The following is a 13,086-nucleotide window of genomic DNA, read 5'->3' as shown; positions in this document are numbered from 1 at the left end:
ACGTATATATTAACATAAACTGAGCAGTCTGTAGAGCTAAGTGACGACACCATTTTTTTTTAATTGTTCGTTGTGTCTATCTTAAATCCAGTAAATATAGCCACCGAACGTATAGGCAATCCCCTTTAAGATTGCAGCGCCATTGCGTATATAACTCGAACCTTTCAAATAGACATTAATACATAACCTTACATTTCCGAATTTCCCTTGGCTTGAAATAGTGTTTGTTTTTATTCAGTTATGGCAAACAAATCTAATTATTATTGTTGTGTGCCTCAATGTGATTCTTGGATAAAGCGTGATAGTAATTTATCGTTTCATTCTTTCCCTAAAAAGGATAAACAAGACAGAGTTTTATTCAATGGCACTTTAGTTAACAAACGAAACTTATGGAAACACCTTCTAAAAATGGGAAAAGAGCCTAGTCCATATATGAAAGTGTGCAGTTTACACTTTAAAAATGAAGATTACTTTAAGGGTATGTTTATGTATTATATAAAGTAGCTATTATTAACAGGTAAATATTTATATTTTAGGAGAAAACTTATCTAAACTTAGAAGATTGAAAAGATGTGCTATACCCAGTTGTAAGTTGCCAAAAGTCAACATATTGTCAAAAGAACTCCCCACTAACTCTACCCGAGCTGAACGTTCTAAAAACCGCACAAAACAAAAAGTGAACCCAGAATGTGATCCTGAACCACCAAGTATTCCAGATGTTGATGTTCCCAATAAAACAAATGAACCATCAGAAGAAGACATTTTATGTGTTGATGCACTATTGCAATTAAGTGGTGGAACAGTAAAGTCTTTTAAAGACTTTCAAGTTAAGTCAACACTCCAAAAGTGGTTACGTTATCAGATATAATAACGTCAGATACCATGCTATGCAGTTTTACAGGATTGCAGAATTTCCAATTACTGGATGGTATAGTGTCATCAGTTAATTTAGTGTATAAAGACATTAGAAGTCATAGACTAGGTGTAAGACAGCGAATTATACTAACATTCGTAAAATTGAAGTTGGATTTAAGTTACGCAGTGTTAGCACCATTGTTTGGTGTTACTCAAGGTTTGTGTAAAACTTATATTACACAAATGATATGTATCCTAGCAGAAGTGCTTCAATGTACTATATATATGCCTTCAAGTGCAGAATTACAAAAGAATGTGCCCATTTGTTTTACTAATTTTGAAGATACAGAAATGGTTCTGGATTGCACAGAAATAAAAGTGTATAAACCAAAGTGCTTGTGCTGCAGAATACGTTTCTATTCCCAGTATAAAGGAAGTGAAACCATAAAATTCATGACAGGGGTATCTCCTTCAGGAGTAATCACTTTTGTAAGTAGACCATATGGTGGTCGTGCATCAGACAAAATAATCTTTGAAGAAAGTGGTGTAATTGAACAAATTAAGCCAGGCTCTGCAATTATGGTGGATAAAGGATTTTTAATTGATGAATTGTGTTCATTTCATAACGCAAAACTCTACAGGCCTCCATTTTTAGAAAAACGAAAACAACTAAGTCGTGAAGAAGCAATTCAAAACTCAGACATTGCAGCAGCTAGAGTTCATATTGAACGAACAAATCAGCGCATAAAATTATTTAAAATTTTGAGTAATAAACTTCATACTAATTTTATACCATACATACAGAATATCTTTATTATTATATGTGCTGTGACTAACTTGTCTTCGCCTATATTGGCAGATAATAAATTTTTACAATAATAAATATGTTTCTTTATTTTGACATGCATATGGAATGTAACATATATTATTTAAAATACTTAGTTTTAACATTAAAAAGTAATTTCTTGGCAAAATCATCATTGTAAGGTACATTTAAAATTACCATACTGGCATCATATGGACAATAAATTAAAAAATAACATTCTTTTATATTTAACATTGCCATCCCACACTGGATTTGTCCATAATACATATGACGTTCCTTTAATTCGTATATGTTATTTTCATTCTTTTTTAGGTAATTTAATGTTTTTAGAACATCAAACACTGATTTTGTAGCACCTACAAAAAAGAATAATGATGAAATGGTTGCAAGTGTGAGTCCATAAATGTTAGGTTAAGTAAAGAAAAGAGGCTTTCGGGACTTAGAGTTTATGTCCCGTCCTCAGGCCAGAAAGAGGTTTTGATCGTTTGCTGTTAAAAAACAAAGATATAAGTTACAAGTAGGTTTGCAACTAACGTGTGTGAATGCATTCAAAGTCATTATCTCCTCACGACAGGGCCATGTTCACTCAGGTACCAGGTTGGGACTTTTTTTGTAATACCATATTATGTACTAGTTGAACTTTTTAAGTACTTATGTTCTGTGTTACAGCTGTTTTTGTCTGTTTTCTTCTTAAATCCAATAAAATAAGTTATTTAAATTATTTAAAACGATGGACATTGCAAACATTGATTTATACGAATACACTTTTAAAAAAAGTGTTTCATTTCAAATATTAAAAAAGAACAAAACACCAATAAACTCCATTATTGGATTTAAGAAGAAAATGACAACCAATTTACAACCGTGAGGAGAAGACATGATAGACGTTTGTTTATGCAGTGCAAGTGACTTTGAGGATTGCCGTCAAATCTGTTTGCTTCTACATATGGTATCATTTAGCCACATAATAGTTTGATACAATTGTTCAATTTTTAAAAAACACAACTAAAAACAAGTCCCTACCTGATACCTGAGTGAATGTGGTCCTGTCTTGAGGAGATGACGACTTTGAATGCATTCACACATGTTAGCTGGAAGCCTACTTGTAACTGATATCTTATAACTTTGTTTTTTAACAAGAAACCTCTTATTCTGGCCTGAGGATGGGACATAAATTATAAGTCCTGAAACCAGTAGCTAATATTTAACATCAATAAAGGATAAAAGATTGTGAGTATTGGCCTTTTTCTTTGCCTAACCATTGCAAAAAAGAATAGTTAAATAACTTGTTATGAATATGTGATTATAATTTACCTTCCATTGGACATTTTATTTCAACCAATGCTACGGGATTTCCGTTATTAAAAATAACACCATCTGGAGAATATGCCAACCAATTGTTATTATGAGAAACAATTAGACCAAAAATGTGGACACTGTTTGTCCAGTTGCTTTGACAAAGCATTCACGTGCTGCAGCTTCATACTTCAACCCATGCTTAACAAATTTGTTTGTAAAATGTTTTGGATTGAAATACTTTTCAGCTTTAGTGATCCAATCGAAACCAGCGTAGGTATATATGCCATATATTCTAGAGCCAGTAATTCGATACTTACGCTGTTTGTGCCATTCTCTTTGAGATATTTTTGTTGTAGTTGCAACATGTTCTGTATCATTCATAAAATGAGATTGCACAAAATCTTTACAACAATCCTTAATCTCAACGGTTAAACCTTCTAATTCCATCATAATAACAGATTGGCTGGCATTATTAAGTAATATGTTGAGATGTTGATTGTTATTTGGGTAAACTGTTTCTACACTGGTAGTTGGTGATTCTCTTCTGCCTACCCTACAATATACAAATACGATTAATGATAACAATGATGATAAATTGCTAAGAAATTACCGATTCAAATGTAATGCAGATTTTGGAGCATGTAATAAAAGATTTTCTAAAATATTTGGTTTCTTTTCACTGGAGATTGTGGTTATTTGTTTGGCCCATTTATCCTTATAACAAGGCATTTCCGGTATGGAAACAGCTTTATATTGATCTTTGCTGGTTGCTTTCCTTAGAGACCAAGCACATTGTAAGTCTGTTTGGGATAGCTCTTCCAAAGTTTCCAAAGGTATTCTAAAAATAATAAACCAGGAATATATACATTGATTTGACAATATATTTGTATAAAAAATTATTACCTGGTACAATGTAATAACACGGCTGAAATATGTTTACAATACCCACTGTTTCCACCTTTACAAGAGCATTCCATCTTATGCACAGTTGCTATGTTATTGACAATATTTAATTGTCCTTTGATCACATGCGGCGATGATTGCAAGGCACTGGTTTGTAAACAAAGAGCATAAATTACAATGCAGTCTTGCTTTTCTGTATGTAATCTACCACACATAATTATGTGACCTGCTCGAACAACTTGCTCGCCTTCATAGACTCTTCTAGAATTTTCATTCCCTCCTAGATATTTAAAATATTCAACTACAGAAAACATTATTTCATTTTCATCCATTATACTAGAATAGCGTAAAAACCAATGTAAAAACCGAAATAAACTTTGGTAACAAAACAAAACGAATGCGATTTTGATATAGACAAATCTAAGGTTATGTATTAATGTCTATTTGAATAGTTATGCACAACGCCACCAGATAGAGTTTTGGTTAGGAGAAATCGTCTATAGCATCGTCTCTCTTGGTGAGGAAGAGAGAGAGTGAAGAGTTGCAATGTGCTAGAGAGAAACAGATAGAACAACCGCAAGCATGGTACAATGAATACAGAATGTGTATTCATTGTACCATGAACCGCAAGGGATCTTGTTGTCAATACGATATAAATCACGTTTATATAATACTTATTTAATTTATTATTTTCGCATTATTCAACATTTATAAAAACATCGATGTTTCTATAACATCGATGTTTTCTTTTCAATTTATCGTTACTATCGATGTTTAAGTTCGATGTTACCATCGATGTTTTTTACCGATGTCGCACCCATAGTGACAAACGACAGTTAGGATTTAGGACATCTCAGGATCATAGAATGTAGAAGTCAAGGACAATAAGTCAAGCCAACTTTTTGAAATTTCAGAGGTAAACACCAATCAGGGAGCAAAAAAATTACTATTATTATTATTATATAAGCAATAAGAGCAGAGGAGCGAGCTTTATCTTTCAGTTTTTTACTTTGTGGTATTTAAACATAACAATTTTTATTCAACAAAAATAGTTTTTACTAATGAGAAATACGTCGATATGCATTTAGTTTATTTCGAAATCAGGTGAAACGCTTGAGCAATACAACGTAGATACGATGAAAAATTTCCCAATCGTGAACCTCGCATTCACTCAACATTTACAGCTCTTCATTAACAATTAAGAGAAACAGGTTCATTAGTCCCTAAAAATAATGAAACAGGGCGACATAATGATGTACCAGTGGCACATGGATAATATTTCAACGAAGTTGGGGAAAATCCAGATATTCGAAGACTATCTGCCATGTATCCCAAAATTTCAAAATCTTCCGTAGGAAATATCTTACATAACGAAAATTTATATTCTTTTCATATTCAAAGGGTACCAGCTCTGCTACAAGGAGATTTTCCTGTTCGTGTAGAACTTGCTAGATGGTTACAAAATCAGAAAAATCAAGATGAAGATTTTTTCACATACATTTTGCTTTGCGACGAAGCTACATTCATAAAAAATGGAATTTTTATTCGTCAATCTCCACGTTGTTCAAGAATTTAAGTATCAGCATAGGTTTAGCATAGACGTCTGGATAGCAGTAGTCGACGATTATCTACGAGTATTTGGACCTGTAAAATTCCCTGCTCGTTAAAATTGTGTAATTACTTTTACCTGGTTTGTTAGACGATGTGCCTTTATATATTCGTCAAAACTTATGGTTTCTACATGACGGCTGTGCGGCTTACTTTAGCAAGAATGTACTAGACTTTCTTGATAATAAATACGAAGACCACTCGATTTATAAAGGCGGTCCAGTTGGTTCATCAGCAAGGTCGCCGGATTTGAATCCTTGCGATTATTATCTTTGAAGATACATAAAAGCATTTGCTTATTCCATTTCGATACAAACTCGTGCACAACTGTGGCTAAAGATACAAAATGCTTGCAACAAATTTGGAAATAACTTTGGAATGTTTACAAGAATTCGGCGTTCTCTAAGCAAAAGGTAAATTTATGCACGGAGACTAATGGTCATCCCATCGAGTACATCATGCAACTATTTACCTTTGATACCTGTCCTTTTGATTTAGTTTCGTTACATTTTAGTAAGTACTTTATTTTAAAAACCTTTAAATACAATTTTTGGTTCAATTTGATTTTTTGCTACTTTTTCCAAACTTTTTTAAGAATTGTGTGCTGCATTTATTTAAACAAAACATATCTTCATCATCATTTGGCTCTACAACTCTATGTGAGTCTTGGCCACGTTTACTATTTCGCTCCATTGTTGTCGGTCCTGAGCAGCTATTTCCCATTGCTGTATTCCCATTTTGCGTAGATTACTAGCTACTGCGTCCTTCCATCTCTTTCTTGGGCGACCAACTGACCTTCTGCCATCGGGCCTTTCCCATAATGTGGCGTTCAGGAGTCTTTCGTCACTCTATCTTAGCACGTGGCCCGCCCATCTTATTCGGTTTGCTTTAATATAGCGTACTATGTTTTCATCTCCATATACTGCCTGGAGTTCATCATTGTGTGATCTGCAAGGCCCATAGATAGTCCGCAGTATCTTTCTTTTCAGTACCTGTAATTTTGTCGTTTCCCGCTGGTTCAGAGTCCATGTCTCGCTTCCATACGTTATGGTGGACGAATTATTGTCTTGCACACTCCTATTTTTGTTGGTATTGAGAGTATTTTTGATTTAAGTACGGTCATTAATGAGTAATATGCCCTATTTCCTGCAATGATCCTGGCTGCCACGTCCTTTTAATATTTATTTTCAGATGTTATGATCGCTCCCAGGTACTTGAATTCTTTGACGACTTCAAGATTGTATTCATTGATTGTTACGTGTTGTCTAACCCTTGGTGTTGGGTTCTTCGTAACCTACTTAGTCTTGTCAAATCCTTGGGTGGCAAATCCGTTTGTGAGTTGTGGTTAAGCTTTCCTTACCGCATGTTCCAGTGCAAAATTAAATAGCAGGGGGGCGAGAGGATCTCCTTGTCTAAGTCCGATGTCAATGAGAAATTCCTTCCGAAGTGGTGCTGCCAATTCTGATCCGCGCGGAAGCGTTCTCTATGCTCACCTGTGCTAATCGTACCAGTTTTCCTGGTAGTCCCATTTCTACAATGGTCTCCCACAATGCTTCTCTGCTAACAGAATCGTAAGCTTGTTTAAAGTCAACAAAGATTTGATATACATCGCGGTTGAATTCCCAGTTTTTTTCCAACACCTGGCGTAGGACGAATATCTGGTCTATGGTCGATCTTCCCGGTCTGAATCCGCTTTGGTAGTCGCCTATTATTTCCTATGCGTATGGAGTTAGTCTTCTAGACAGTATTATGGATATAATTTTTAACGTTGTATTGATTAACGATATTCCTCTATAGTTCCGACATATTTGTCTGTCTCCCTTCTTGTGGATAGGTACTATATGGCTTTCATGCCAGTGTTTCGGTATTTTTTCTCTTTCCCAGACTTCTCTTATAAAATGATATATCTCAAGGTGGAGCTTTTCTCCCCCTTTTTTAGTAGTTCCGCCTGTATGCTGTCTGGGCTTGGGGCTTTATGGTTTTTTAGAGACGAAATTGCGGACTTTACTTCAGCTAGTGTGGGCCCTGGTATTTCAGGTTCGGCTAACTGGTACTGTCTTTGTTGCCCTGTCGCGTCGTGGTGGGTTTTTCTGGATTTAAGAGTTGCTGGAAATACTTTCTCCATTGGCGGCTTATCTCCTCGTCGTCTTTGAGCAATTGTCCTGCATCGTCTTTTATAAATCTTGGGCTGTTGGTCGTGTTGCCCTTCATTGTTTTTAGGTCCTTATAAAACTGTCTAGACTGACTGGTTCTATGTTCCTCCTCCAGTTGCTGTATTCGCGCTTCTAGGTATTGTTTTTTTTTCTTCTCAAAAGTCTTCTCGTTTGAATCCTTACTCTATTGTAGTCTTCCCTGTTCTCATCTGTAGGGCGTGTTAGTAAATCTAGCCCCTTGATTGCTTTCTGATGCAAACTTTGTTCGCAAACCTGGTCAAACCACTGGTTTTTCTTCTTGTTATTGCTTTCTTTTCCTATAGTTTCCGCTGCGGCACTTTCTGTGGCGTTCGTTAAATTTTGCCATTTCTGGTCTATGGTCAATTCTGGGGTTGACGTTTCTTTTTATTTCAGTGTCTATAATTTGTTTTGGATCAGTGCCTGATATTGGCGTTCATTATCAGGTAAATCGAGCCTTGAGATGTCCCATCTGTTTCCTTGTTGGCATTGCATTGGCTGTTTCGTCTTTAGTCTTGTTCTCATTTTTGTTCTGACCAGGAAGTGGTCAAAGTCACTTTCTGCTCCCCTCAGACTGTGTACGCTGTTGATATTGCTAGAATATCTTCCATCGATAAGCACATGGTCTCTTTGGTTTCGTGTGATTTCGTTATTTGACACCCAGGTTACTTTATGTATATTTTTTGTTTGGAATTGTGTAATTGTTACTACCATATTGTTGGTTACAGCGAATTCTGTCAGTCTTGATCCGTTATCATTAGTGTTATCATGTAAGCTATGTGTGCCGCCCTTTACCTAGTTTGGCATTGAAGTCTCCCAGTATGATTGTGACGTCGTGTCTGGGTGCCGTTATGTACCGTTGTTCTAAAATTTCATAAAATTTTTTGTCGTCTTCATTTGCTTCTTCCGTTGGTGCGTGGATTGAGAGGAGGGTTAGGATAAACCACTTTCCTTTGCCTTAGAGAGCATATGCGCTTGTTTATTGGTTTGAAATCAATTATGGCAGACTTGAGTTTTCTGTTAACTACAAACCCATATCCAAAATCGTGCCTTTCGTCTTCTCCTGACCAGAAAACCAGGGAATTTTACATTTGCAGGCTTCCCGATCCTGTCCATCTCATTTCCTGAATCGCTGTTACGCATCTTAAATTTTTAAAGCTGTTTTATGGCATGTTTTGCAATTCCGGACCTGAACCAGCTTAACACGTTTCATGTGTCTAAGATAATGTTCTTATTTCGTAGCTTGGGTCTAATCCTCCGACGCAATAGTATTCGATTCAAAGCGTTTTTCTTTTTCCATCTAGAGATTGCTGGTCCATAGCAAAACCCCATTTTCGGAGGCTATTTCTCCCTTCCTCGTCTGCCCTGACCCTGAGTTCCACTGGGGTTGGTTATCCAATCTCCAGCAGGGTTGCTCAGGTTCTCCGGGGTTCGCCCGTGCAGCTCAAGCCGCACTTCGTGGAGGTGAGGATAGGAATTTAGTAGGATAGGCTAGAGATGCTAACTGGAACCAGCATCTTGTATTGCGCCTCACTCCCCTTTTGAACCCCAAACAAACAAAACATATCTATATATATATATATAAGCGGGGATCCTACAGCTTCTGCCGCTTCCCGCATTTCGATCGCCATCTTTTTCTATCTCTCCAGGTGTCTTCATCAATGGCTCTGTCTTTCATGGTTTCCATAACACCTTGTATCCAAGACTTGGCTGGTCTTCCTCGTTTCCTTCTATTACTTGGATTGTATTCCATAGCTCTTTTTGGCCATCTGTTGTCGTCCATCCTCTGTACGTGTCCATACCATATTAACTGTCTAGTTTCTATTCTTTCAGAAGTTGTATGTACTCTATCTGTTTTTCTTCTAATTTCAGAATTAGGTATACGTTCTACTCTTGATATACGGCAAGCTCTTCTTAGGTAGTCCATTTCAACCGTGTCAACTTTTTTCTTTCCTTTTACTGTCATTTGCCAACATTCTGCTCCATATGTAAGAATGGGCTCTACAATTACTTTGTAGATAGTCATTTTAGTTTTCATAGTAGCTTTGTTGGACCAAAGTATCGAATTCAGAATTTGAACACTCTTCCTGCCTTGTTGCACTCTATAGTCTATATCTCGTTCCGTTGTTCCTTTACTGCAGATAATACTTCCCAAATATTTGTATTCGTAGCACCTTTTCATTTGTCTAATTTCCAAATCCGGGTCTTCGTCTTCACTGCCTATTCGCATATATTCTGTTTTAGACATATTCATACTCATCCCCCATTTTTCGTATTCATCTTTGAGCTTTCTAAGCATATAATCTGCATCTTCTTCACAGCTTGCAATTAGTACTTGATCATCTGCAAAGAACAGCGTTGTCAGATAATGGTTGTTAAGCTTCAACCCCATTCCCGTACATTTTTGTCTCCACTGGTGCAGTGCTTCTTGGATATATATTTTGAATAGGGTGGGGGAAAGACAACATCCTTGTCTCAAGCCTTTCGTTACTGTAAATACCCTTGAGAAAGTATTTCCTGTTTTTACAGTGCTTTGAGGACATTTATAGATGTTCAGTATTGCTTTTAGATATGTTTTACTAAGGTCCGTTTTCGTCAAGACACTAAATAAGAGTTTTAAAGGAACTGTATCATAAGCCTTCTCCAGATCTATAAATACCAGATGCGTAGGGAGGTTTCGAGCTGTTCGTTTTTCAATTACTTGTTGAAGGGTAAATGTGTTGTCCACGCACGATCTTCCTGCTCTGAAGCCGCTTTGTTCTTCAATTTCTTTATACTCCTCTTCTATTCTTCTTTTCAATATACGACCATATAACCTTCCCAGCGAGCTAGTTACGCTAATGCCTCTATAATTTCCGCATTCTTTTCTGTCTCCCTTTTTATAAATGGGGCTAATGTGGGCCAAATTCCAATCGTCTGGAATCGTTTGGCCTTCAATTAAGCATTTATTAAAAATATTCACTAAGCTCTCCAAAAGAGCATCCGGTCCATGTTTCACCAACTCGATGGGAATGTCTCCAGGCCCGGGTGTTTTTCCATTTTTCATTTGTTTCAATTCTTTTTTCAGTTCTTCTTTGTTTATCTTATGCACCTCTAAGTTTTCTGTCATTGAGATATGGTCAGGTCTTTCCATAAATTCGTGCCTACTTTCTGTTAATAGCGTTTCGTAATATTTTTCCCACTTTTTATTTTGAATCAGGTTTATATTTCCCTCATCTTTTCTTTCTTTTCTAATACTTTTTATGAATTTCCAAGCTTGTGTCACTTTGGTTCCTCCTAAGCATCGGTCCATCTCTTCGCATTTCTCTTCCCACATTTCGTTTTTTCTTTTAGTGACTTCCTTCTTTGCTTCCCTGTTGAGTCTGCTGTAAATTCTGCGGTCTTCTGAGTCTTTCGTGGATAGCCATGTTTGATAAGCTTTTTTTTTGTCTTTAATTAATTTTCCTACTTCTTCGTTCCACCACTCAGGATTTTTTCCTTTGTCAGCTTCTTCGTACCCCAATATCAAAACATATCTAATTTATAAAATTAAGTAAGGTACCTATTAATTTAATTTAAATGAGAGAAAAACGAAAAATTTTCAAATCGATTTTTCTAGAAAATGATGTATTCTACAAACTTAAAGTGGGAGGACTTTTTAGTACTATAATGTATGAAAATTTAATAATCCAGTATCACAAATGTTTAAAAGTTAAAGACAAAAAAGTTATGCTTTAAAATAATCGTTGACCTACCCAAAACGGACGCCCATGACTGGTACTAGAAGTTAGCAATTGATGAAATCGATCTAACTCTGGAGGAGTAATAATCGTACGAGATATAGTGTTTATAAATAGAAGCGTTCTCGAGGTATTTAAAAAAAACTAATTACAAGGCGTCATTGTTAAAGAGCTCTAGCTACTTCGGGAGCATTTTCGGACTGGGTAAATTGGGTTAAATTGTCTTAAAATTATCTGAGAAATGTCCAGTCTTCGTTTCTAAGGATAGTCTCTGTACACCCTGTATACGTCTATGACCTATACCTTGTTTCTCTCTCTTATACATATATGCGGCAGACCAAGCTCCCGTCCTGTCATAAGCGCTTAATTAACAACTAAAAACAATGTTTTAAAATGAAATAAGCCCAAAAGACTTACAGGAAACTGATAGAACAAAGTTTGAACTTTAATTTAGATATTTTCTTAATTTAAAAATAATATTTTTTACTTGTGTTTTGAGTCTTGAAAATGGTAATTTTTAAATTTTTTCAGTTTTAAATTATTTGTAACTCGAAAACGATCAAGTTTAGAAAAAAATGGCAAGAGACCTTTTTTGTTCACAATGATCCAACAATAAAAAAAATGATTTTTATAATTTATTTAAAAATACTTGTTTAAATAAATCAGTCACTTTTCGCATGGGCACCTCTTAAACCTTTTTCTGGCGTATCTCATGAAATTGATATGCGAAAAATTCTCATCTCATCTCACTATTTTTATTTAATTTAAATCTATCATGATTCATGACATATATCTTTTTTAATCCTTCAGTGAATTTTTAAATCATCATCACAGTTGCCTTCCAAAGTAAGTATAACAGTTACCTATATTTCTCACTAGATGGCTATAGGCATCACAATATTGATTGTTCTAAGAAAATAAACGTTTGAAACAAAATTTTAGGACACATTCAGTGTTCACTGGATCAATACTTGCTCGTGATACAACAGAAACTATTTTAACTTTATAATTTCCCACGTTTATCTTTACTTGTGTTATATCGATACCTATACAGAACCAGAAATAAATATCTGTCAGGTCGCGCAAAATTTTGAACCTTTAAATATCGCGCCATATTTTTAGTTCTCGTAGAATTAAAATTATGAATTTTTGATATGTCGCAGTTTGTGTCGCATATCCTTTAACACTAAAGTGCGTACAGAACGGTAATTAATTATTTATTAAATCAATGAATTACAAGATGTGCTACTTTCATGACAAAACACAAGTCAATGGGGGAATAGGTACAGAATTTAACAAAATAATCATATCTACTTTTAGTAACGAGTAAAACACAGCAGCGTATATTTTATCGATTTTAAAGGTAATATTTAATGAAGGTTTAAAGCTCTAGAGATCGTAAAACACGTTTTGGTCTATGAATAAAGCGGCAAATATGTTTCTAAAAAGCACGTGAAAATACAAGAAAAATATCTGTAAGGTTAATTATTTAAGTTGATGTTGTGCCATTGAACATGCATAGTTTAAATACACAATATAAGAAAATAATGCACAGTAGGCCAATTTCTGTTTAGTATTAGTAACCAACTATCGCTCAATTGGACCGAAGCTTTACACTGTTCAAATTTTGAAAATTGTTATAAAAATTTTACAAGGAACAAGAATTATTTTTCATTTTCTCTTGTTATACATACTTCTGAAACCC

General features: G+C 35.3%; 2 protein-coding genes across 2 annotated transcripts; one reads left to right on the top strand and one right to left on the bottom strand.

Annotated features, from left to right (window-relative positions):
- Positions 1-882: 882 nt before the first annotated feature.
- On the top strand, positions 883-1,734 carry LOC140451636 (uncharacterized). Its single transcript, XM_072545481.1, has one exon. The coding sequence runs from the start codon at positions 883-885 to the stop codon at positions 1,732-1,734; it is 852 nt and encodes a 283-aa protein (XP_072401582.1).
- Positions 1,735-1,758: 24 nt separating this feature from the next.
- Positions 1,759-7,702, bottom strand: LOC140451635 (uncharacterized). The gene is made up of 4 exons (XM_072545480.1): positions 7,540-7,702; positions 3,884-4,163; positions 3,591-3,818; positions 1,759-3,533 (listed from the first exon to the last, which is right to left on the bottom strand). Exons 1-4 carry the CDS (start codon positions 7,700-7,702, stop codon positions 3,098-3,100), a joined length of 1,107 nt encoding a protein of 368 aa, XP_072401581.1. The 3' UTR covers positions 1,759-3,097.
- Positions 7,703-13,086: the final 5,384 nt, after the last annotated feature.

The sequence above is a fragment of the Diabrotica undecimpunctata genome, chromosome 10 (assembly GCF_040954645.1).
Source record: "Diabrotica undecimpunctata isolate CICGRU chromosome 10, icDiaUnde3, whole genome shotgun sequence".
NCBI classification, from domain to species: Eukaryota; Metazoa; Arthropoda; class Insecta; order Coleoptera; family Chrysomelidae; genus Diabrotica; species Diabrotica undecimpunctata.
This window is presented reverse-complemented; position numbering and strand designations above follow the sequence as displayed.

Coding starts and splice junctions, on each gene's coding strand:
- LOC140451636 (XM_072545481.1), top strand. CDS start 883: ATGCTATGCAGTTTTACAGGATTGCAGAATTTCCAATTACTGGATGGT.
- LOC140451635 (XM_072545480.1), bottom strand. CDS start 7,702: ATGAAGGGCAACACGACCAACAGCCCAAGATTTATAAAAGACGATGCA. Junction 3,819..3,883: donor GTGTTATTACATTGTACCAG/GTAATAATTTTT, acceptor TATTATTTTTAG/AATACCTTTGGAAACTTTGG. Junction 3,534..3,590: donor TCTGCATTACATTTGAATCG/GTAATTTCTTAG, acceptor TGTATATTGTAG/GGTAGGCAGAAGAGAATCAC.